Source organism: Dipteris shenzhenensis, chromosome 32, assembly GCF_047967505.1.
Source record: "Dipteris shenzhenensis isolate YYH24624 ecotype China chromosome 32, Dip_SZ_1.0, whole genome shotgun sequence".
Taxonomy (NCBI): Eukaryota; Viridiplantae; Streptophyta; class Polypodiopsida; order Gleicheniales; family Dipteridaceae; genus Dipteris; species Dipteris shenzhenensis.
The window spans coordinates 9,398,447-9,424,887 of NC_141627.1; the positions used below are offsets into that span (position 1 = coordinate 9,398,447).

The 26,441-nt window shown below is 44.8% G+C and overlaps 1 protein-coding gene across 1 annotated transcript in view; it reads left to right on the top strand.

The window, feature by feature from the left end:
- LOC147880276 (uncharacterized) overlaps positions 1-26,441 on the top strand; it is a 64,998-nt gene that overhangs the window by 27,538 nt on the left and 11,019 nt on the right. Inside the window, exons 3-4 of the mRNA XM_087371070.1 lie at positions 12,310-12,453; positions 12,652-12,759. Of these exons, the coding sequence (XP_087227196.1) occupies positions 12,310-12,453; positions 12,652-12,759 (252 nt within the window). The remainder of the gene's footprint in view (positions 1-12,309; positions 12,454-12,651; positions 12,760-26,441) is intronic.

A 26,441-nucleotide genomic window follows, 5' to 3' on the forward strand; every position in this document is an offset into this window, starting at 1 on the left:
AAAGAGGACAGCCCACAACCTGCCCCAAATCTACCAAATTTGGGGCCAGACACTTTTCCTGCATGCCCTACCACCTGCCATGCATGCTACCACATGTGCAGGACAGGTGGACTGACCTGCCAGCTCAGATTCCATATGGCAGTCTGCCACGTGTCATTCCCAAAAACCCTAAAATTTCAAAGTTGTCAGAATTCAATTCTGATCGCACCCACAAGTTCCTAGCAGCTTGGACTATCTACTGACATACTCTAAGGTCATAATTGCGCTATACTGAGCTCATTTGTTTGTCGTCTTATCTTGTATCTCCATTACTCTTGGCATGCTGCCAAGCCCACATCCAAAGCTCAGGGAACATTCTCTTGAATGGTTCCTAGGTCAGTATGCAATCTGTGCATTTGATTGGTCCCATGTTTGGGTACTCAGGTGGGGTGTGGTTTCTAGATGTCCCTCTCAAAGAGAGGCCATCACTCTTGTGGGTCACTAATGCCCATAACCCCAAGCAAGGGGGTCCACCCTCAAATGCTATACCTAGTCCCCATTGACCGTAACTGAACAGTAGGAAAACATTTCATTTCTTAATAAGCATACTATTGGAAAACAAAAAGAAATATTACCAAGCAGGTGGATACATGTTGTTGAAGCAGGATGACAATTATAGTACCCCTTTGATTCTTCACAATACCCGACAAAGACGCACTTCGATCCAGCTTTGTCCTGTCATCTTTGTGCACATGTATGAATGCATCGGATCTGAAATTCCTCAGATGAGAGATAGTGGGCTTCTTACAATAATATGCTTCATAGGGCGTCATATCTGCAATGGTCGTGGTCTTAGTCTCGTTGAGGATTAAACTACAGTATTTACTGCTTCATCCCAGTAAGCTTTCGTGAGATCTCTCCCTCTGATCATGGTCAACGCTGTCTGTATAACCGCTCGCTAAGCAACTCCATTCTGCTAAGATGTGCGGGCACAAGTAAGTTGATGTTGATGGGTGAAAATATGAGAAGGCAGAAGCACACAACTAAGCACTCAAAGACCGGCCCCACACTCGAGTAATGCAAACACCCTCTCAGTTAAGATCATCTTCATCACAAAACTCCATATGATGGATACACTCAAGAAGATCTTCTTCATCAGGAAGCGTCATGAGCATCCACTCTTCATCTAGCACACGGAAACCAATAATCACCATGAACCAGGGATAGCACAACCTCTATGTGAAGACCATCAAAGAAAACACCAAGTACCTTTGGCCCAGCTCAACAGATAAAATCATCAGTCATTTTTTTATCTGCATCTAAGAGGCAAACTGAAGCCAGGTCTCCAATGGGATCAGATAGCAGTGTAGAGCTCATGGAGTAGGAGCAAATGCATCAGGTATCTAGAGCACGTATCCATGTCGCAAGACTCAATATAAACTCCCTCAAACTAACTGAAAACAACCACATAGACACATAGAAGACTCACGATTCACCATGCCCTAGACAATGACAATTTCAGATCTGCATCTAATTCACATCATATGAAAGAGTTTGCTTTTGTTCCAAGCCAGGAACCAGCTACAAAAAGAACCATGATCTTCTTCTCCCCACAGAGAATCAGGTGCATATAAACAGGACAAGCTCTTCGTCACCACGTTAAGAAAAAACTGTCACAATCAGCACTTGCAACATCAATTTATCCACGTATGTGCAATGTCAAGAAGTATCTTCTTCATTCTGCTCCCAAGCCCATCAGCCACGCAGGCCATAACAAACCAGCATCAACCAGCTTGATCAGCAAACCAACACGATCAGTTCTTTTTTTCCTTCACAATATCTTCCTGTGTGACGTTTCCTTACAGTCCCGTATGCACAAACTGCAGCCAATGGATGACTTGGTGTTTTCAGCACCTAGCGTAGAGAACTCCGTACAAACAACTTGTGAGCCATGTCAGCTATCACATTGACCAGCCACAGAATCACAAAACAGATGCCAGCTCCCGACAGCCCACAACACCACTCACGATCTCTGCAAAAACATCCCATATGGAAAGCTTCCCTACATCTGTCGATGCTCACCCACCCCGACATCCATTTCAGCCCGTCCTCTTCAGCGCATCCTCCCCTTTCCCGAATTTTGGAATTACCTCTTCACATGCCATTGCTAGCTCGCTATCCAGAAGCATGGAAAACCTTCATCACGTAGCCACCTTGCATGCACATGCTAACCTCTTAAAAATTCCAGCCACATCACCACCTTCATTTTACCACGCTCCGATTCCTTTCCCCCAAATCGTACACCAAGGCAATTAATGCCCAAAATCTCAACCTTAGGCACACTTCTTGCACAAGACTGCATGCAAAGCTTTCAATGCATGCATGCCACTTATAATCACACATAAAACAACCAAACCCACTGAGAGATGCCCACATGAGATGACGACGACATAGGAATCACTCATGACCATATGAACACATGGCAAAAGACAACAAAGAGAAACATATATCATTTACAACCAACACTGTAACATACGGGATACTATGCTCTGGAATGCCTGTGCACGCACACTGCATTTCATCACTTCCCAGGAGTCCCTGTAAAAATACTTTTTTAGTATCTTTAAATACAAAGCCAACCTTGTTACATGTGATGCCAGTCACATTGGCAAAACCAAACACCCCCGTACCTATACAAATATGTGCATAGTGCCTACCCTCATATAACTCTGAAGTGTAGCAGTGCTAGCCTCTTCATTGGTAATCTCATTGTCTTCCTCCTCTTCAATTGGACTTGGAATTTCTGCATGATTCACCATGTCAAAACTGAACTTTCTCCCATGGGATGCATACACAGAAATTGCTGCTTTTCCTCAATTTTGTATTGCTCTTACCTTCCTCAACCATGGCCTGCCTAAAATGAGTGGATAAGCTCCTATTCCTGCTGGCATTACATGACAATCTACTTTGCAATGAACATTATAGACCTCAACATCCAAATCTGTAACAACACCGAAACTCTTAACTTTTGCATGATAGGCCATCCTTATCTTGAAATGAGAAGGGGAAGTGACTTTCAGACCCAACCTTTCAGCACATGACTGGGTAATCACACAGATCTGTGCACCTCCATCAATATAGGCTTCTCCAAGACCAAACCCCTTATGCCATGCCTCCACCGAAGGACATATATCTAACGGTTCTGTTATTGACATAATTTTCTTAACTTCTCTATGAGCTGTTTTCTTCCTTCCCAGATATATAGCCCTTCTCCACTCTTTCTTAAGCCTGGGACAAAGGCCAACCATTTGTGCAAACATAATATCAGCCTTCCTTCTTGATAGATCACCTATCAAATCATACTCAGCCTGCTCTTTACCCAAAGGATAATTAGCTGTCTTATACTTTTGTTTGGGCTTCCTTAACTTCCTCCTTGAGTAAGTAATCACCTCCTCTGTCTATTTATTCCTTTTGGCACTTGGTTCAGCTCCTTCATTCCTATCTCTCTTCCCAAGAGGAAAAACATCAGCATCACTTTCCTCTAATGTAAGAGGTGACATATCAGCATTGTCCTTCACTATTCCCAGCATGCTAACAACCTTACTTTTCCCCTGATCTTCAAATGTGACTTTTTTTCCCCGCTGCTGGTTGAAGGTACTGGCTCCTTTATCTCAATTCCATGATCATTTTGCCTATTATTCAACTTAGGTGGAAGGGGATACACATCCCCACTCACCCTGGGAGGCTTGTCACATTGTGAGCTATAATGTCCCCAGGATTAGGCACACTACCTACTCCTCTATCATTCTGAATACGACCTTGTTTTCTCCCAGCCATAAGGTTAAGACTCAAGTTCTTCGTCATTTCTGCCATGTCATGTATCTCTACCGTAACAGACTTTCCCTTCTTCTCCTATGACTTTGATGGCTCAACCACACCTTGAGTAGGCATTTCCATAACACTAGGAGCTGCAGGCACATCATATCCCAGCTGGATCAGCTTCTCTTGCCTCCTCTCCTTCTCCTTTGCCACTCTTCAAAGGTAGCCAGCTCCTTCACTTCCACCTTTATTCGTGTGTCAGGCCTTAATCCTGCAATAAACCTGTCCTTTTTAATAACACGGGGTGGCACCTCTGGCGAGAGCGCTGACTGCCATCTATTCCACATAATTGTAAAGGTTCCCACATAACCATCCACAGTTTGACTAGGCTTCTGCTGTAGACCACACATCTCCCTCCTGAGACCAGCTGCATCCTTTGCATGAGCAAACTGGGCAAAAATGCAGCTCACCTGTGCATAAGTGGGATTCCTACGTTCTCCTCGGTCATCTTGGCAAGCTGCCATAACCCTCTGCAACCAAGATCGGGCCTCTCCCATTAGACAAAAGGAGAATTCCGGCAACAAGACCTCCGGACCATTCCTATCCTTAATAAGGGCTGTAAACTCGATGCCTTCAATGAACCTCTTAGGGTCCTCGTTGGCCAGGGCATAGAATCTTGCAAAATCTTGTGCCATTTTCAAACTTCTAAGCCTTCTTGATTCGGGTGGGTCTTCACTCACCAACTCAAAAAAAGGTCCCTAGCAGGATCGCCAAAACTATGATGGGTGAAAATATGAGAAGGCAAAAGCACACAACTAAGCACTCAAAGAACGGCCCCACACTCGAGTAATACAAACACCTTCTCAGTTGAGATCATCTTCATCACCAAACTCCATATGATGGATACACTTAGGAAGACTCACGATTCACCATGCCCAAGACAATGACAATTTCAGATGTGCATCTAATTCACATCAGATGAAAGACTTTTCTTTTGTGCCAAGCCAGGAACCAGCTACGAAAAGAACCATGATCTTCTTCTCCCCACAGAGAATCTTCAGCTGCATATAAACAGGACAAGCTCTTCCTCACCACGTTAAGAAAAAACTGTCACAATCAGCATTTTCAACATCAATTTATCCACATATGTGCAACGTCAAGAAGTATCTTCTTCATTCTGCTCCCAAGCCCATCAGCCATGCAGGCCATAACAAACTTTTCATTATCAACGACTAGCATCAACCAGTTCGATCAGCAAACCAATACGATCAATTCTTTTTTTCCTTCACGACATCTTCCTACGTGACATTTCCTTATAGTCCCGTATGCACAAACTGCAGCCAACGGATGACTTAGTGTTTTCAGCACCTAGCGTAGAGAACTCTGTACAAACAACTCGTGAGCCAAGTGAGCTATCACATCGACCAGCCACAGGATCATAAAACAGCTGCCATCTCCCGACAGCCCACAACACCACTCACGATCTCTGCAAAAACTTCCTACATCCGTCGATGCTCACCCACCCCGCCATCCATTTTAGCCTGTCCTCTTCAACGCTTCCTCCCCTCTTCCGAATTCTCCAGGAAATACCACTTCACATGCCATTGCTAGCTCGCTATCCAGAAGCGTGGAAAACCTTCATCACGTAGCCACCTTGCATGCACATGCTAACCTTCCGAAATTTCCAGCCACATCACCACTTCCATTTTACCACTCTCCAATTCCTTTCCCCCAAATCATACACCAAGGCAATTAATGCCCAAAATCCCAACCTTAGGCACACTTCTTGCACAAGACTGCATGCAAAGCTTTCAATGTATGTATGGCACTTATAATCACACATAAAACAACCAAACCCACTGAGAGATGCCCACATGAGATGATGACGACACAGGAATCACTCATGATCATATGAACACATGGAAAAAGACAACAAAGATAAACATATGTCATTTACAACCAACACTGTAACATACGGAATACTATGCTCTGGAATGCCTATCCACCCGCACTGCATTTCATCACTTCCGAGGAGTCCTTGCAAAAACACTTATTTAGTATCTTTAAATACAAAGCCAACCTTGTTACATGTGATGCCAGTCACATTGGCAAAACCAAACACCCCCATACCTATACAAATATGTGCATAGTGCCTACCCTCGTATAACTCTAAAGTGTGAAAAAATATTTACAATTTTCCTCCCATCAACATTTGATCTTATGAGTCCTGCAGTAAGTGTTGAATTATGTGGAGGTGAACTCCCCCCCTCGATTAGTGCGGAATGCTTTGACATACTTGCGTATTTCCATCTCTACTTTGGCCTTCCAGTCTTTGAATTTCTCAACTGCCTAGGACTTCTTGGCCAGGCAGTATATCCAAGTTATTCGACTAAAGTAATCCAGGAATAGAAGAGTATACCTGGACCCTGCAAATGAGTTTGTTGACATTGGTCCGCAAATGTCGGAGTGGACTAGTTCCAATGGTCCCTTGGCCCTCGATGTAGCCTCTTGTGGGAATCTCTGCTAGTGTCGCTTGCCCTTCAATTAAGCTTGGAAGACTTTCTCTATATTTTTGATAGTAGGTAGGACTTTCACCTATTTTGGACTTTTGCATTTGTGTAAGAGCACTGTGATTGACATGACCAAACCTTTCATGCCACATTTTGGAGTGTCCATGGTCTTCGTGAACAACTAGAGCATGTAACTGGTATAAGCCGTAGTCCTCCACACCTTGGGCCACCATCTGTCCGTCTTCCTTGGAAGTGATGACGACTTCCCCATTCTCGAAGAGTATTGGCATCTTATGCTTATCCATCTGACTCACAGAGTGCAGATTCTTGCATAGATTTGGAACAAACAGCACACTAGATATTACCTTCTCGTCTCCTGCTCTGGTGATGAACGGAATACTTCCAACCCCCTTCATAGGGCATGTCAAGCTATCCCCCACGGTCACCTTCGAGTCAGGATGGCTTCCCTCCATGGTCTTGAGCCACTCCTTGTTGGACATGTGTTTGGAGGTGCCACTGTCAATGTACCAAGCCTCCTTGTGTTCACTCACTATATGTGGGTGGAGCAATGCTCTATGCTCTAGTAGTGATGTTGTATGTGTCCCTCAAAGGCTTTCCTTGCCATGGGACTTTTTTTTCTTTTGATCTACCTTCTTCTTCCGGCAGTCTTTCACATAATGACCAAGCTTTTCATAGTAGAAACATTTTACCTTCTTTTTTTGCTCTGAGTCATCGGCCTTGCGTTTGGAGTCCTTGGACTTGCTGTTACCGGGCTTATCCTTTGCTAGAAGTGCTTTATCATCATCCTCGTTGTATCACCTCTTATGGGCTTCTTCCTACAATAGCAAGGACCCAAGCTCTTCGAATGTTAGAGGCTTGGTCCTTGTCCTACTGTTTGGTGATGAATCCATTGAAGCGGTTTGGTAATCTCCCGAGTGTCAATAGTGCCAGTTGACAGGTATCCATCTTCTGACTAAACGATGCCAGTTGATCTCTTACCGGTCATGTACACTCTCCCTCATCCATGTGCCAATGGAAAAGCTGGCGTTGGAGACAAGTCCTTTAGAGTGGCCCACGTCTCCACTAATGTTTCAGCAAACTGGATATCTGGAATCATAAAGTTCGCCGTTGTCCCTATAGCTAGAGCCATGGGCTGGGCATCTTTATCCTTCCATGCTTCAAGTTCATCTTTGTCCACCAGCATCAAAATCCTGCCCTTGTTGTCTACTACATCCTCTGGCCTTGCATCGACTCATGTTGTGAGCTTCCATAGCTTCTGGGCCACAACGTGACTCCGGATCTTTACCTTCTAGATTGGTTAATTTGTCCCATCGATGGTATAAGAGGGAACATGAGTAACGGAAGGAGTATTAGTGGCAGAAGAGGCTTCTGACTTAGACATGTTTGCTGTAAATTTCACACAGCAAATAGAAATGTGGTAGATGAAATGCAAGTTTGCAAACCTTGTGGATTGGAGTCGCTTTGCTGAAGAACTCCTTCCTTCGATGTGAGAGCGTCTAGAGCTGAGAACCGTGCTTTAGTACCATACAATCACTCTAACCTCTCAATGATGCAGACCACACACTAGAACCTCACTCAACAGATAGAGTATAGAAAGTATATACAAGAGAGAGAACTCAGATGTCTCCACCAAACAGTGGGCAAAACCTAGCTCAAGGTGAGCACAAAATATCCAGTAAGGGCTGGTTATGAATCTGGAACTCTACTGCTAGTCTTCTCCTGCTCCGTGCTGCCTTGTTGAGGGCTTCAGTGGTGCTGTGGCTGACGAAGAATGAATGGGGGAAGAGGGGCTTTATATAGGGGCACCAGCCCCCTTGAGCAGGTTGACCAGCAGATCGGTTCTGCTGTAGGTGGCCGACCAGGCTGGTTGGCTAGACCGACCAGCCTCAGGGGTTGGTCTATAAATAGGGCCTCCCCTTGGCTGCCTTTTGGTACTGATTGCTGCTTGTGTTGCAGCCCATAGTTCCCCCCAAACCTTCACCTCCCCTCATGGTACAATGCCCCCTTGTCCCCTCAAATCGGGGGCTCACAGGTGGGTGGCATTGACCTCCAACATGTGTGACCAATCATGATATTGCGGTAGTTCCCTGTATTGGTGGGATCTCCTTCTTTGTGTATAGGTACAATGGTAGTTGTACTCCAAGCAGAAGGGAATCCATGACATACCGCATGATTGAAATCTGTGCTAAGCTTGGGGCCAAGACCTCGTGTCCATGTGTGGAGTGCTCAGTCCGTAGACCCTCATGGTCTTGGGATCAGCCCACCTCTTACGCCACGTCAAACGTCGTGAAATCCACTGTGCCTCAGACCTCATCAAGTATCCCAAGGCCTGCTCCCGTATGAGGTAGGATCTCATCTACTGGCACTCATCGTCATACCAAGGATTCTGGTGGCATCTTCTTGGATGGGGGGTGAACTGTAGATCTAGTTGTGGGGAATGATCTGGTGGCGGCATCATGGATCACTGATACCAGTGCATCTGCGGCAAGAGCGAGGTCTGCATCATCTCTCAAGGGAGTCACTAGCCTGCGGGACAGGTGGCTCATACAAAATTCATCAAGAGCATGATCGAAATGTACCCGAACCTGGGTGGATCTCGTACTATATCTAGCAATGTAGTCAAGATGCTAAATGACAGGTATGAGTGATCGGCGCCAAGAGGGTGGGAGGGACTACGAAGTCTGTACTCGTGTCAGAAAGATTGGGGAGCCCATTGAGTAGTCCACGGTGCTGCTGCCCCCTCCGTGTGGGAAACATGTAAGCCCTCCAGACCTCGGCCATCGCTGGAGACTGTTATATGATCAGGTCATGTATCGCTCCCATATCCAATAAATGTCTCCCATACTGAGTCACATGTGATGCATCCTCTGAGTATCTCTCTATATCAAGCTTTATTGGGCCTACTTTTGGCACTTGGAGGGGTCTGACTCAAAATCCAGCAGCTCCACCTTCTATCCCCTGTACGTACTTTGAAATCACCAAGGAGGATTATTACTGTCTACGGAAGACCGAAGGTCTGTCTCCACACGTCAAAGAGTGGACACGATATATTTGCAGTCCTCATGTGAGTGTCCTCCAAGATCAAGTCTGTTGAGTCGTGCACTCGACTCTTTGCTACGTCTAGTCCCTTGCTGCCCTTGGCTTGGGTAGCTGGAGAAAAAGTATGTGATCGTCCTCTGGTTGTGACGGTCCCTCTTGTGCTCTCCAGTGCATTCGTATTAGCTGATCTCTATGTCATAGGCCTTGAGGAGGAGAACAGCCATGACTCACTGATCAGGGTGTGACGGAAACTCTCTAAGTGGGCCAAAACTGCTGCTGAAAAGATAGTTTTGCCCGTCCACGGATCTCATAATACATAGGGCATCTAAATCCAAAGTGATCGTCTATTTCAGTCTCGTGCATACCACGTACTTGCAGATCCGTTTCTCACATGGGATGTCTACCTCGATTGTACCTATGTTCTGGGATGGCTTACCTTGGTGGAGCTAGACCTGGTGCGGGTTTGAAGACCACTGATCGATGACGTCTCCGATTTATTCCTGAGAGCTTTTAAGAGGGAGCTAATGGAGCATCTGCATAGACGAGTGGACCTCTGCCCATCCTGTCTCAACCCATAGTCCGTGTGAGGATACCCAGCAAGGGTACCAGCAGGGCATAGTTGCAATAAAATGTGTTACCTGAAGCAAACATTTCAAAACGTTTTTAAAAGATGTGTTTGTAATCGATACATTCCCCCCCCCCCCCCGCCCCCCCCGCCAAAATTCTGAACTTCTAAAGAAGTATCATCTGGAGTAGCTTGCTGTGAATTTCGGTTGTGTGATCAGTTTTGCTTTCTGTGGATTTCATGCCTAGAATTGCGATTTCTAATTGATGTTCATAAAAGTAGAACCCTAAAGTTATTAAAATGAGGGGTGTGCTCTTGGCATATGTTTTGTTTCAGCACCACCCCTGATGAAAGTGTTTTTCCGTTTGCTACAGTTGCTCTCAACTACGCAGGAGGGTGCAGAAAAGGCACCAGCAGAGGCAGCAGCCCTTAGAGCCCGTAGCCATTGTGAAGAGCTCAACCAGTTAGCAGATCACATAGAGAAAAAAAATGTGCTGACGGATGGAGAGTTTTGGCCTCCACCCATACCTAGTCAATACCTCATTGAAATGTACATAGCAGGAGTGAACAGCAGATTAGGGCAACAGTTTGTGGCCTTAGTTCAAGCACTAGTGGGCAGCACCTTTGGTTTGTGAGTGCACCTTTTGTAATACATTTTGGGTCCTCTCTTTGACTTGAGCACCCATAACCTTGCTTTCCAATGATCCTCCCTTGGTTTCTCTGATGACTGACAGAGAGCCTCAACGGTAAAATAAATATGTGGTCGGATATTGGTTAAGTAAAGCAATTGCTGATACTTACTAGCATCCACTAATTGAGATGTAATATTCTTACATAGTTTGGTCCTAACCTTCATCGATGTCATTGCTTCCTTACAGTCCTCCATCTGGAACTGCTTCAAGATGTCATAGCAGTACTTCTGTACACCTTTTCACTTGAATCTGAAACTTGAAATCCATGCGGTTGCTTTGTGTAGACCTCTTCCTCCAGATCACCATTTAAAAACAGACTTGGCATCCGTCTGGAAAATAGACCCATCCATGATGAGTAGCCAAACGAATGGCTGTCCATTGGTCGCCATCCATGCTAATCTCTGTTGCTTCTATCATAGTAGTGAATGGGATTGTTTGTGTATTAGTAGCTTTAGGGATGTAGTTACTGAGCTATCTGATCGGCACCTGCCAGCGTCGTTGTGTCTTTAGCTATGTGTCCTTGTGTGTTGGCAAGTAAGGGAGATGTTAATGATCTGTATGCTTTACACGAACTGCTCCGCATATGCCTTCCAGATAAATGCGCGATCCTTCAGCATAGCAAAGAGCATACAATACTGATGTTATGTATAGATGGGCTTGAATGCTTGGTCACTCAACTCTCATGGACTATTGCAAATATTAACACTTGGTGTAGACTTACGTGCCTCTTAGCAAACTTTGAGAGCCTCTCTAACACTATCGTGATTAACATATGCATTTGTGGGATCTTTCCATTTTGCATTTTTCTAATCTCTTTTGCTTTGTCCTACTCGACTCTATGGTTGTAGAACGAGCATTCTCTATGTTTTACATTGTTTCTACCATGCAATTACCTATCAACGGTTTACTAGCATATATTGGTTGCTCTGCCTGAACATATTCTTTGACCACCAGCCTTGCTTTATACTTATCAAGACTGCCATAGGATTTGTACTTTGCCTTGTACTTCTGCTTAAGGTCTTTCCACCAATTCCCAGGTGTGGTTCTTTAGAATGGCTTCAATATCCACCTCGATAGCAGCCTGCCATTTTGGTGCATTTTTAAAGTGCAAGCTCCTAAATCTGAGCCACTAGATCACTGCCCCTATATCACAACCATGCAATAAAAGCATGTGAACATTGCATTTTCCCCTGTATCACAACCATGCAAGCACTTGAGAGTTTTCAAATCACCAGCAAGATGCCATTCAACTCAAAATGTTCCATGGCCATCTACTGTCATTTTCAAGTGAATATCAATTTGATTTCTTTTGTGTTACAATGTTCAAGTGGGGTCCTTCTGCACTTGACTGGATATCCTCACCCCTGAACCTGTCTCTGGAAAATCTGTCAATCTATAATCCTGCAAGGTCTTCAGATACCTGCGTGGTAGTCTCTTCTCCTTTGTTGAAGTTGTCTTGGTGGTTCAGGCTCCTCTGTCTCAGATTCTGAATCCTCTGACTCTGATACTCTTTCCCTTTCATCTTAGGCAGTGTAGGTGCTTTTGGGGGTATTACTGTTTTCAGTTTTAATAGAAGTCTCGGGTGAGGAGTGCGAGTATGACTTGATGTAGTACCATAAAACTTAAGCTTTGATTAGGAAATATCTTTCAATGGATTAAGTTTGCATGTTTTGAATTGGTCCAGGTTTGTGAGCTTACAAAAGGAATTGGCATTGCCACATGCAATGCTGCAGAGTATACTGCTCTCTTAATGGGTTTACAGGCTGCTTTGGACCAAGGCATATTTCATATAAGAGCACAAGGGGATTCAAAGCTTGTGTGCAACCAGGTGAAGCTATACTTGAGAAAAGTACCAGCCCATAAAGAGAAAAAGTTCAGCTCATACTTGCCTGCTTTGGTTTTGGCTTGCTTACACACAAGAATGTCCATTTGATGACCAGTAAATTTCAAGCTAGGTTTCAATATCATACCTAAAAATGTTGAATTGTTATTAATATTCTTTTCCTATCTTGATCTAGTGTTGCAGGTGATGGGAGAGTGGAAAGTCCATAGCCAGAATCTTGCAACCCTCTTTTCTGATGTCATGAATCTAGTAAAAAGGTTTCGATATTTCTCAATTCATCATGTTTACAGGGTATTCTCTCTTTCATCTTTTCATTCTTCAATGCTTTCTGCTGGCCTTAAAGTAACCATATTCTTGCTTTATTGCCTTTGAGCTATAATTAGGTATTATTCATACAACGTGGTGTTCTTTTAATTGCAATCTAAAGTATCTAGATTCATATGAAATGTCGGTGTTCTCTCTTATCAGAGTCTGTCTTCTATTCATGTAGTCTAGAGCCTTCGTTTTTATTCTTCAAGTACTTGCTACACTAAGTTCGGTATATGCTTGACATTCAGCAGGTTTGTTAGAAAATAGAGACGGAACTTGCTTTGTGTAGCCAACACTCCTGCAGCAGGAAGTGTACAGAAGTGTAGCCCAGGAAAGACAACAGTGCTTGATTCAAATCTCACTCCTTTCATTTGGCACACAGATGTAGATGCCAACACAGATAATGGACCATTCACAGTAGAGTAGAAACAATAAACATGTATTGCTCCAAAGATGAAAGGTGTGCTCAGTGCCACAACCTAGCAAACAGAGTACTGCCTAGATGTGGACCCCTGGCACCTTAGAACTGTCTTCTACCTGCTCTTGGCATCTCAAAAACTCTGTCAGCCTGCATGCTGCTATTGAGCTTTAGTGGGCTGCTTCGATGCTGCACAAACAGGTCTCCTTGCTGCTCTTCAAAGCAGCCAATAGTGAGACACTGTACACTCTCCTTGACCTCCCTGCTGCTCTTGATGCAGCCCAAGTGTGAGATATTGATTCCTTGGCCTCTTTGCTGCTCTGGTATGCAGCCGAACATGAGGCACTGCATGAAATAATGGACTGCCCCAAGCAGGGGCCTATTTACAGGGCTCAAGCCCTGCTGAACTGGCCGGCCAGCTCTACAGATTGGCCAACCAGTCTGTCAGCCCACCAGACTGGGTGGACCAATCTCAGCCGAGCTCCTGCATAGAGGCCTATATAAGGCCCTGGCCCACTTGCCTTTTGCTGGGTCCTGCCCCTAGCCAGTCTCCTACACATGCACCCGATCTGACCACCAACGCAGTCTGACAGACGACCTGTAGCTCTGACTGCTGTATGCAATCCACCATGATCTGTCCTGCTCCAGGCACCTTTCTTTGCTGGCCTGCTGCCTGTTCAAGGCCCCGACCTCTGCCATGGCCTAAACCAGACCCAGAAACAGCCCTGTTTGCCAATCTCCACGGCAATTTGATGCTTCCTTACAGTCAGCCTTAGGGACTGTCCTTGCTGCGGTTGCCTGTTTGCTGCCCGTGTGGCAGACCATCTAATGAATCCCTGTTCAGCCCATCTGGCAGCCCTATGCACTGTACTGGTTGCTTCTCCTAGATCCTTTACATGCTGTTGTAAACCTTCCCCATGTCCTCATATTGGGGGTTACAGGTGGGGAGGTGACCACAATAATCCCAACACCCCTCTCACCAACCCACTGTGGGCCAACACACCCATAGTCCATGGTACCACCATCCTTGATCATGAGCACTCTGGTGTACTCGAACAATCCTGGTACAAACATCAGGCACGTCCTGCTGTCCCCCTCAGAATCCAAGGATAGCGTGGTTCCTACCAACACCGTGCTCCCAAGTTCTGTTTGACCTCTCACCACTCCAAATACTCCACCTGAACAATGAGATCCCTATGGCTTGTTCGCATAGATCCCCATGTTCAAGTGTCTCTCTAGAACTCCTGGACTATAAGCTCTAGATGAGCTCTCAAGTTAGTAACCCAGATGCCCATCTATCACTATAAAGGCTCCAACGGGTGCACCTTGTTCTGCTTCCAGTATTCTACAACTAAGCCTTCTTGTCCCTGTCAGTAAGTCATGCTTCTCAAAGCAATCATCACTGCCTTTGACTAAAGTAATACATAAGTCATTAAAGAAGTCATTAAAGTCCTTTGCAATAGGACTTCCCCCTCTGCTTGCTAGGAAGGCTTTCACCCTCCATTTCCTCATCACTTGAGAATCACAAGGCAAATTTGCCCAAACCATGCTATTGAAGTTTGAATGTATGCACAAAGAATATACAAACTGTTGGATCCATCCATTTGACTATTTGCTTTGAAAGTAAACTAGTACCTTCATGAGGCACCCGTAGCATCCAAGTGTAACCTTGTACTCTCGCCTCTAGTGTCCGTGTACTCCTCTACTCTGATCCTTGAAGTCTCTCCAAAGACGCCTCCCTTATACACATTAGGCATAAGAACAGTTTCACCAAAATCAGCATACTTGATCTTGGCAACACTTGGAGTTGTCACCGAGAAGAGCTCACCTGTTTCTGTTGCCACATTTGGCGTATGGTTTTGACCTCTCTGATCCTTGCTTGGGCCCCTTTCTTCTCTTCTGATCAGCCTTCTTCTTTCTGGAGTCCTTGCATAATCTCCTGGTTGGTCACGATAGAAGCATTTGTTCTTCTTCTAGATTCCTCCACTAGAAGAGTTGTCCTCATCAACTTTGTTGTCTCTCCTCTGATTGGACTTGCTATTGCCAAGCTTGTCCTTTCCTGTGTCCTTGCTCTTGCCTTGTGCAACAAAGGGTTTGTCATTGCCACTCTCTGCATCATAGATCTTTGCCCTAGCTACCTCCTGTACCCAACATGTCCCCCAGCTCCTCAAAGGTGAGCAGCGTTGCCGTCATAGGCTTTGGCAATTGAACCGGGCCCACCTTATGACCAACCGCACCAAGTTGATCTCAGTACCTTCACTTTCATGAGATAGTTCCGCTTGGTGTCACATTCGTCCATCCCTCATGTGAATAGTTGGCTCTCGAGATTGAGGATCCATACAGGTCCTTCAAGATGTCCCATGCTTCCTTCAAATTATCTGCCAATTGGATGTGCAGAATTACTCCGTCTGATGTTGTCCCGATGATAATCATTGACAGCTTTTTCGGCATCGTTCTCTTCCCACTCTTCTTACCTTGTCATGATCAGCTTGTTTAATTACCTTTCTTGTCGCATCTTTGATGTCTTTGGGCTTATATTTTTATCCTGTTGCTATCTTCCATACCTTCCTTGCCCGCTTCTCCAAATTTGGAATTGGCGCGTGTGTTGCATTGAACTGAAGTTCCTCTGTTGAACTCAAGATAGGTGCAACCGAAAGAAGAACAAGCAATCTCTCACTAAGACATACCTGTCTGACTCTTGGTCACCTTCCTTCTCGCAAAGGTACCTGTCCTTCGGACCTAGAAGATGATTTCCACGGACTTTAACTGAGATCTCCTTCGGAAGATTCTCACCTCCAAGCTCCTTGCATTTGTGGTTCTTCCTTAGGGCTTTGATACCATGTTAGAAAGAGAGACAGAGGTTGCTTGCTGTAGCCAACACTCCTGCAGTGGAATAGAAACGTAGCCTAGGAAACACAAAGTGCTTAATTCATATCTCACTGCTTTCTTTTGTGCACACAGATAGTGATAGATGCAGATACAAATAATGAACCATGCATAGTAAAGTAGAAACAATAAACAAGAATTGCTCCAAAGAAGGACAAAAATCTTATACAAAAGATGTGCTTAGTATGCCACCATCTAGCAGATAGATTACTGCCTAGATGTGGATCCATGGCACCTTAGAACTGTCTTCTACCTCCTCCTGGCACCTCCAAAACTGTCAGTCTGCGTGCTCATACAGAGTTTCATTGGGCTGCTTCGATGTCGCACAAACAGGTCTCCTTGCTGCTCTGCAAAGCAGTCCATGGTGAGACACTGTACACCTTCTCCTTGACCTGATCTTGATTCCTGTCCTCCTTGCTGCTCTGGTATGTATCTCTTCTGTCCTGCTGCAGGCTCTGCTGCTTGTTGAAGGCCCTGGCCGAAGCCTCTTCTGCCCCCTTCACCTGGACCTCATTCCAGCCTCTGCCATGCCCTAAATCAGAGCCAAAAACAGCCCTGTTTGCCAACCTGCACAGCAGCTTTGTTCTGCCTTACAGTCAGCCTTAGGGACTGTCCATACTGCCTACATGGCAGCTGTTTGCTTCCCTGTGGCAGACCATGTGATGAATCCCTGTTCAGCCCACCAAGCAGCCCCATGCACTGCACAGACTGTTACTCCTAGATCCTTTACATGCTTCTGGTCCAATTTTTTCATGCCCTCATTTGGGGGCTCACGGTCGGGGAGGTGACCACAATAATCCCAACAAGGTTTCCATCGTATCCTTGGTAAATTCCATTGATTGAATGTCACATGCTGTTTGGAAAGTTCGATCACCTATTTATGACGATTGTATCCTTGGTAAATTATATTGATTGAATGTCGTATGCTGTCTTGAAAGTTCGATGAGGTCAACATGGCAGTTATAAATTATAAGTGTTTGTGTGTTTTACAGAATTTGTATCTAGGGTGGGAACCATGTGGTGAAAAGTAAAACACTTTGGAGTGATAAAGTGGGTTCTCTTAGGCTTTCAAAGATAATCGCAAAGCCAATGGGAGTATGTATTGATACTTGGTGGTTTATAATCCCAGCAAAATGGGGTAGCCGAATGGAAGAATATAACTTAAAATTTGCAATTGCATAATTACGAGAATGTTTGAGCCATATCTTGGGCATTTCCATACAAGGAAAATGATTATTTGGTTAATTAACATACATTAGAACATTATTACCAATGTTAGGGTGCGACATATGTTTGTATTTATGATGGACACCGACTGAGATTGTTATGGTGGTGGATCGTCTAGGTAGATAGGGCCCATCAAAGTAAAGCCATTGCTTTAGGCGGCAGCAATTTTGGACATGTACCACTTATTTTATTACTGAAATAAGAAGAGTCATCAATGAGGCACCTAGGTGCGGGTAGACACATTAGAGTGCACTTTTAGAAGGTCCAAGACCTTAGTCATTTAAATTGGGCTAAGTGTATCTCAATTGAGCAAATGGGGTGGTGCGAAGAGGTGTGAGCGTCTTCATATCACATCGTGTGTCTTCTTGTTCACATTCACTCACCTCACCCACATCCTCTGACAGGGTTGCCCCCTTAGTTCGCTATTGTATGCCATTGCTACCTACCCGCTATTGTTGCATATGGACCATCTTGCAGATACAGGGCTTCATGGCTAGCAAATTCCAAGGGCACAGCCATTTCTTGCACAGGCATATGTTGATGACTCATATTTCATGCCCAGTAATTCTCAAAGTGACCTCTCTCATTTGATGCATACTTTGAAGAATTTTGGCATAGCTGCTGGACTGCATATTAACTTTCAGAAATCAAATCTTCTAGCTTTGAAAGAAACTGATTGGCATGCACTTCTCTGGCCAGGTCACATTATTTCTTCCCATACTATTGTGAGGCACTTAGGGTATCCCATTGGCTGGAATATTACCCCACAACAATAGCTCAAATGGGTGCTTCAAAAGATCAACAAGAAGCTGGAATACTGGCATCTATCCACTTGGCCTCTACACGTTCGACTTCGAATAGTACAATCCATCATTATGGCATATGTGCAATTTTATTTGCCTCTTCTTTCCTGGTCTCATAAGCATTTGGCTTCCTATGTGTCCTAGGCCATGGAGATATTTTGGAAAAGCAAATCTCACAAAAAGGCTTTGCGACTACTTCCAATGCAGTCTGTTTGTTCACCTAAGACTCATGGGGGGCTGAATATTCTCAATCTTCAGTTTCATATGTTGGCAAGAAAGAGCACTATGATTGCTGATTTTTTTCAACAAAAACAGCCATGGGCCATAATGTTAGCAGCCATGTGTGGAAACATGACGTCCCATACATATGGGCACTGGATTACGGATCACTGGGAAGCAATCATGACCACATTTCAAGGGAAAATTCCTGGTTGCCCTCTTTCTACTGCTTTCATTCATGATTGGAAGAGAATTCTCTCTTATGCTAAATGGACAGGTGTTTCTTCTCATCATGGCAATTCCTTTCGCTTGGAAAGCATCCATTGGAGCAAGGTGTTTGAATCGCCCCTCGCTTTACAGGCACCCATTAAAGCGTATAATCTAATGAAATTGGGCATAAGATCTGTTGGAGATGTTGGATCAACAAGGTTACATGCTTTCATTTCCACAAGCTTGCAGGACATTCCCTTTGGGTCTACATCATAGATCCATTTGGAGAATACTTACAACTATGTTGCAGCCATTTGCTCATATTCCTCCACTGTTTGCACAGGACAGATTATTGGACTGGAATCTGATCTCTCCATCTCCTGCTTTCTGTTCGCTTTCAATGCACAATTTGACCTCCTCGATGGTCTACAGATTTCTTCTTCCATTGCCATGGATTGATAAGCATGCCAACACTCTTTGGAATTTGGATAGGTCTTTATCTTGGTGGCAATCACGACTCAAGAAATTTTGGAAAGACAAATTGCCATTGAAACAGAGGCTTTTCTTCTGGAGATGTATAGTGGGAGCCTTTTCCATTGGGGTGAAATTGGCAGCACGTCGCATTGCTTCCCCTTCCTGCCCCCATTGCTCTCATCACCGTGAGACAATTCCTCATCTATTATGGTCTTGCTCGCATTCCCGGATATTGATCACTCATGTCTCTCATTTGCTGGGGCTTCGGTTTCCCTCCATCAGACTCGGGAAACTCTTCTAGATGTTTGGATGTTTCTGATCTCAGATGTCTCCATTCCTCCTTTTCTTTCACTGGACTCACTTTTGGGTACTATGGACCATTTGGACACAGAGAATGCATTTTAGGATGGGACAACATTTTCCTCAGGCATATGCTTTCTTCAGAATGTCCCTCAAGCAATCTCTATATGATAGTTATGCTGCGAGGGACTTGGATGCTACTAGCCTTGAAGTATTTTCTGACTGTTTTTGAGTTCTCCCATTAGGCTCTATCTCAGAGTCCAATGTCATGTACATTGATCTCATGTTAATAATATAGTTACTAGTTTTACAAAAAAAAGCGTGTGTGTGTGTGTGCATGTGTGGGTGATATACATGCTTCTTGCATAGAGCTTTTCTTTTTATGCTTCTGATCTTTGGGATACTCTCCATTTTGGAGACTTCCCGTTTTGTAAAGTTATGAGAATATAAATACAATGCACTGGATTTTACCCAAAAAAAAAAAAGTGTGTATGTGTGGGTGGGTGTGCGCGCGCACACGTGCGTGCAAGCTCAAAATATTTACAGGGTTTTGACTTATGATGGTCTTTGGAGTTCCTCACAAAGCGTGCGTTGATCATTTTGCCCGACAATTTGGGAATCTGAAGTCCTCATTACAAAGAAGTTATGTTGGCAAGACAAAAGTTATTACAGCATGTTTCTCCCATTATTACTCTTGCTCAGGCTGAGGAGCTTGAGTCACATTTCACGAAAAGGGAGCTCCTTGATGCTCTAAAGTTATGTGGTAAATGGAAGTCCCCATGTTGGGATTCTTTCTGGCTTCCTGGGATGCCATTAAGCATGTTTTATTGCATATGATTGATACTGCCTGGCAAAACAGAGTGCCCTAGTGAGCCGTTTTTTAAGAGTACAGATCTGCTGCAGCACTCAGTTCTGCATTTCGGGGCATATACTTGTTGTTTCTTGATTCAGGTTCACATTTGGAGCTTCACTAGGCATCTATATCTTCCCCTTCGCACACGAGGAGTTTGTTGTTGTGTTTTGAAGCCCCCATTCCTTTGCTGGTTCTTCATCTCAGCTTTTTGCCCGGCTTCACGAAGGTCTTCACCATCATGACTTCGTTGTCTTCTATTCCTTGCTCGTGGAGAAGTTCAAGGGGGAAGGTTTTCCCACATGGCAAACCAAGGCTGCTCCTTATGCGTGACGGAGTTTGGGATGTTGAGTTACTTGATCAGCAACAACGCAAGCTTTGGAAGCAGCAAAATGCAAAAGCCATTGCCCTCATTGGGCTGACTCTCTCATCCATCATGTGTTCTTCAAATCAACAACTAAGAATATTTGGGATCACCTTGAGACGTTATTTGGTAAGAAAATCATCAACTCCAAAGTCTTTTTGAAGCTCATGTTCTATGATTTAAAAATGAAAGAGAGTGATGAGTTGAGTCTAGCAAGGCTTCAATCTCTTGTTCAACAACTTTCCACTTTGGAAAGCACGCCTGATGATGAAGATAAGATGGCTGTCCTTATGAAGAGTATGCACGGGATATCCCGCTATGCCTTGCCACTACCACGTTTGATGATATGGTGGCACTACTCATTGAGAAGGACCGTCAGAATAAAGAAGACAATCTTGCCTCTCCTGGTGATCAAGCATTTGCTTCCACAAGCAAATGAAAGACCAACAAGAATATTATTTGCAGGTTTAGCAAAGGACATATTTGAGGATCATTGCTTCAAGAAGAAGGAACAGGAGCAAGAGAAGCATCATGCCAATCTCCTTGCTGAAGAATAGGTCGAACATGAAGAGTCCCCTGAGGAGATACATGCAGCCACAGCTGAGGTTCACAGCCTCTCTATCGTGGACCCATATGACACGGATTAGGCTTTCTACACCCTATATGCTATGTGTTTTTGTGTTGAGTCAATAAAGGTTCTCATCCTTGAGTTGTCCGTCTAAAATGAATGTATTTGGAGTCAATAAGAGATACTTTGCCCTAGGTTGTGCCCCAAAATTGAACATATTGTCTTTTACTTTGGTATGATGGTATTGACCACCCAGTTCATAGTAAGGGGGGGTGGCGAGTGATGATTTGCCATTGCCAGTCGCAAGCTGACTGAGAAGTCACTATCACACGGGAGGTGTTGGATAGTTGACTTGCTCGTTGCAGTATTGCGGTGGAGGGGGGATAGGTCTACTCTTTGCGTGTTGGGTCTCACACTATTTGCTCTGAAGGGAGGTGTTGGAGAATCATAGCCAAAGAGTGTGTGAGATGTGATGCGTGATGTGTTGTAATAGGAGATCTAGTACTAGTTCATGTGTGAGTCATGTGTGAGTGCCACATGTCACTATGGGACGGATCCCGTATGCACTTCGTGCTATTGTGTGAGTGTGTAGCCTATAAAAGGCTTGTACTTCACTTGTCTCATTTGATAATGATGAACGAATGAAAGCCTTCTCTGGTTTCTACATTTGTGTATCATTTCTTCACTCCCTAGACTATTTCTCTCTCTCACTCTCACCATGTTTCTAACAATTTCTACTTTGCTCTTCCCTTTGTTCGGTCTTGGCTTTGACGCTTCTACCGAGTACCTCGCCGTTCCTTTTTTCGCAAGCATTTGTTACATGATGCGCCCTTGTCACATGTTGTTCCGTGATGCCTATCGACACTCTACGTCACCTCTCTTTCCCCCACTTTGGACCCTTGTCGTGCTGCCCCCTCTCTCCTTGCTTGCCCCAAGCATGCTCTAATACCAAGTGAAATGCAACGTACTCTCTCTCTTTCGTGAATGCTTCAAATTACTGTTTATTTTCCTTAAGGTATGCAGCAAACAAGAGTGTAGGGATAGAAAGAAAGTTTATTAAAGTCTTCGGAAGACCGATGGATCTATGAGACTGTGAAAATCCTAATACTACAAGCTGTGGTAGTGGAGCTACTAAATGAGCATCCATACCAATGCAAAATGCAAAAATGTAGAATGGCAGTACTAAGTCCTAAGTACAACATTGTCATGTCGATGGTCGACTATATATCAATCTCAGCATCATCATCAATATCATCATCCTCCTCGGCAACAGCAAGATTTCAGGATGGATGAGACAGTGGAGGCATAAAGTCGGCAATAGAGTGTTGTCGGCCACTCAGAGGTGCGGTCCTGGCACGTCTCCTGGTCATAGCTCTGCATCTAACCAAGGCTACTATGACCCCCGTCGGTCGGGCTCCGACTCTAAACAAGGAGGGGATGTCTCCAAGTGTGATTTGTGTGTTGACCCTCTGTTTGAGCTGTCGGGTCACGGGCTCCGGGTCACGGTCATGTCAAGGCCTTGTCTCGTTGGGGTCCATGTGATCTAGCTGAAAGAACTCCGTGATAGAGCTCTGAGAGGGATCAACCGAGGAAGAAGTCTGCTCCTGTCTCCGTGCTCGGAGTATCCTCTCGCGGTGTCTAAGTGCCTCATGAATGAAACCTACCAAACACTGCTGGTCTGGGTAGGAGAGGAAACGGGCTAAAATCCCATAACTATCCCTGAAGAGGTAGTGGAAACGTCCTCGGATCTCATAGTACACAAGACACCTGAAGATGAAATGCTCCTCTGTCTCAACCTCCTGTATGTCACACAATGTGCATATGCGCCGCTCCCTGGGCAGTCGCTTTGCTCTGCTGCTCTCGATGCGAAGTCTGTGTGAAGAGACCCGCCCAAGAGAGATCCTCAGCGAGTGGGGTAGGTGAATCTATGTGTATCCTGGTGGCTCAATGAAACCCTCCGCTGTGATATGTAAGAAGTAATCTCTGTAGAAGCTAAGCTTCACTAGGAGTTCACTCGGTCCCGACCAGGTCCGAAAAGTGTGTAGCTGTAGTAGATCCTCACGGATAACCTGGTTGACCTTGTGTGATAAGAGGGGAGAAAACGGAGCATCCATGCTATACTGGAAGGGAAGAGAAATGGACATTGGATATGGCCATCCAATGGGAAAGAGCACCCCAAAACTAGTATTGTGTTGATTGTTTCTTAAGCATACAGCACATGCAATGTGGCGGGTCATAGTCCAGGTTCTTGACAACCCACCAGCAAGCAAACACTGCGTAGTGGCATGAGAGTAGAGCCAGTAAATAATGTGAACTAGCCGAGGGCCAAATCCCAATTTATGCATAGTTTGAGAGATAAAATCCCAATGGACAGTATCAAATGCTTTCGCAATGTCTACTTGCAGGATGAGAACATCTTGTTTGGAATATTTAGCATACTCAATTGCAAGCAAAGCATTGGAGATATTGTCAGTAATCTGCCTTCTGGGAACAAACCCATACTGCCTGGGATGAAGTCCTGCATGCAAAATGAATCAAACCCTGAGGACAATCATTTTGGCAATGAGTTTGTAAATGACTGGCATAAGAGATATGGGCCGCCAATCAGCCATTGTCTCAGATAACCTTTTTTTGGGGATCAATTTGACAAGGCCATGTTTCCAAGAAGGAGGAAGAGATTGTTCTGCCCAAGCATGATTGATCATAAGAAGAAGTGTGTGTTTGAGATCACCCCAAAATGCACGGAAGAATTCAACAGTCAATCCATCCCAACCAGGAGAGCTGCCATTACGTAAATTACTCAGAGCATCATTTAGTTCATTAAGCTTAAAGGGCTGCTCTAATGCATGAGCCTGTTCCCGAGACAATATGGGCTGAACATGCGTAAGGAATTGAGACCTGGCTGCATTCACTTGCACGGAATGATCAATCTGAGGAGAAAAGAGATGCTGGAAGTGACTGGAGCATTGCAATTCCAATTCTGATTTGGAGGTAGTCCAGGTGCCATCATCTTTCCTGATCCTGCAAATATCCTTCTTTCGCCTGTCTGCATGTAGGCTTTTAAAGAAAGCTTTGGAGGAGCAGCCCTTGTCCAAAAGGGGTTTCATGCGAGCTCGGATTTGCCACTTCTTTAATTTACGAAGATCATTTTGATGGATGATGTGAGCCGCATAAGCACAAGAATCCTGTTCAGAGGAGGTGAGCTGCCTGTAAGAGCTGATTATATCCATTTGTTGCTTGTGAGATTGAGCCCATTTCAGCTTGAGCCTGAGGTCTCCCATGTAACTCCGTCCATAGTCTTGAATAACAGCCTGCAAGCGATGAGCAAGACTGATCCAAGCAAAATCCATGTCCTCCTGAGCATGTGAGAGGAGGGGGCGGACAGCCACTTTCACCATGTTTTGAAATTGTTGATGAAGTAGATAAGCACTATTAACATGAAGTAGGCGACGACCAAAAAAAGGCATATCATCTGTCAAACGTGCCATAGATAAAGTCAAGCATACTGGGAAGTGATCAGATAGCAAGGGAATGATCAACCCATAATGCACATGTAAAACTGGCATACTGCTGAGCATGCAACAAATACCATCTGTCAAGTCGAGCCCAGTAATGAGTAAGGGCATTGTGATGGTATGTATAACCTGTATCTCTGTCCCTTGTTGAGAGCCATAGATCTTCTGCATGCAAGAAAGAAAGCATATCTTCCCAAGTTGAAGCTCAGTGGGGATCATATGAGAACGATGAGTGGTATTGTCTTGAGTGGCAGGCGAGTTATTAAAGTCTCCACACAAGAAGGCATTGGACAGCCATGGATATTGTTTGAGGGAGGCCCACATTCGAGCTCTTGTCACTGAAGTTTGAGAGGCATAGACAGAGGCTATTTCATAGAGATCAGCATGACAAGTGCATTTGATCACCATCCATCGACCCTGGGGGTCATTGTAAGCAACCATGGGCTGCATATCATGTTTCACTAACATGCAGACTCCCGAAAAGTGCATTGTGCCAGCATAAAAGATGTCATATCCAGCATAGTGACCTTGCTGGCCAGCCAAGAAGTGTTGGTTGTGTTCCTGTAAAGAAATTACATCGGGGTGCATTCTATGTACATAATGCCAGAAAAGTCTCCACTTATTGACATTGCAAAGACCTTGAACATTGTATGTAATGCAAGTAATTGAAGTTGACATGAGAGATATGTACAGTCAAACCAAAAAGCATAGCAAAGGTATAAGCTGTCAGGCCTCAGCCATGACGTCAACATCCACCTGGCCTCCTGGATCATTGGCTCTAGAATCCTCATCATTGTCACATACAGGGATGCCCCTCTTTAACACATCAACCCACAGTTGAGAAGCGAGGCTATCAGCTGGGGTAGAGGTCTGACCGGGGGTGGAAGTTGAGGCATCCCAATGATGAGATTGTAACGGTCGTGGTTTGAGCGCAAATACCTTTTTGGGTTGCTGCCAGGCACTTTGGGAGGAGGCATGAGATTCTGAAATTTTGCCCTTTTTTATCTTTTTGCTTGGCTGAAACCTGAACCACATTTTCTTTGGGAGGGACTGATTTAGATGCCACATCACCCAGCTTGGTTGGCATAGCCTTAGGCCCCGGGCCATAAGTGGGGGGGGAGGTATTTTCTGGAGCAATGGCTGTGGGTGGGAGCTGATGCAGGACTGCTGGTCCAGGTGGCCAAACTTATGACATGTAAAACAAGCACCTGCAAATACTCCCCATTTCAAGTCAAAATATTTTTCACCCAGGGGAACATCCTCCACTTCCACCACAATGGAAGGAGGGGTCGGGTGATCTGTATCCCAAAGAATACAAAACCGATTTTGATTGCCCGAAGGACGGGGTGGGCATACAACTTGCCCCAAAGTAGCTGCTAAACTTGGTAACTCGGCCCTCATATAATCCGGGAAATCCACTACCTCAACCCATACAGGGCAGTGATGTCGAATGAGACTGTGATAATCCTTATTTGGCGACCATGGCATGACATGCACCATTTGTCTGCCATAGAAAAGAGGTGACATCTCCAATATCTGCTGACGATATGAGGCATCCGAGAAGTGCACTTCATAAAAACCGCGAGAGGCAAAGTATACACCTTCAACAAAGCAACCTCCCAACAAAGCCTGAACCCATTGAGTCACATCATTTGCTGAAGGTAACTTTCCTGGAAAGAAAATGATAACTGCTTGCTGAGAGAACTTTCGAAGAGGAGCGACCAAGGAGGGCAGCTTTAACTTATATTTGAGAGCAGGGGGAGGTTTGGCCCATTCCTTTCGACTGTGATGAAATTCATCTTTAAGCATGTTGAAGACATATGAGCGTCC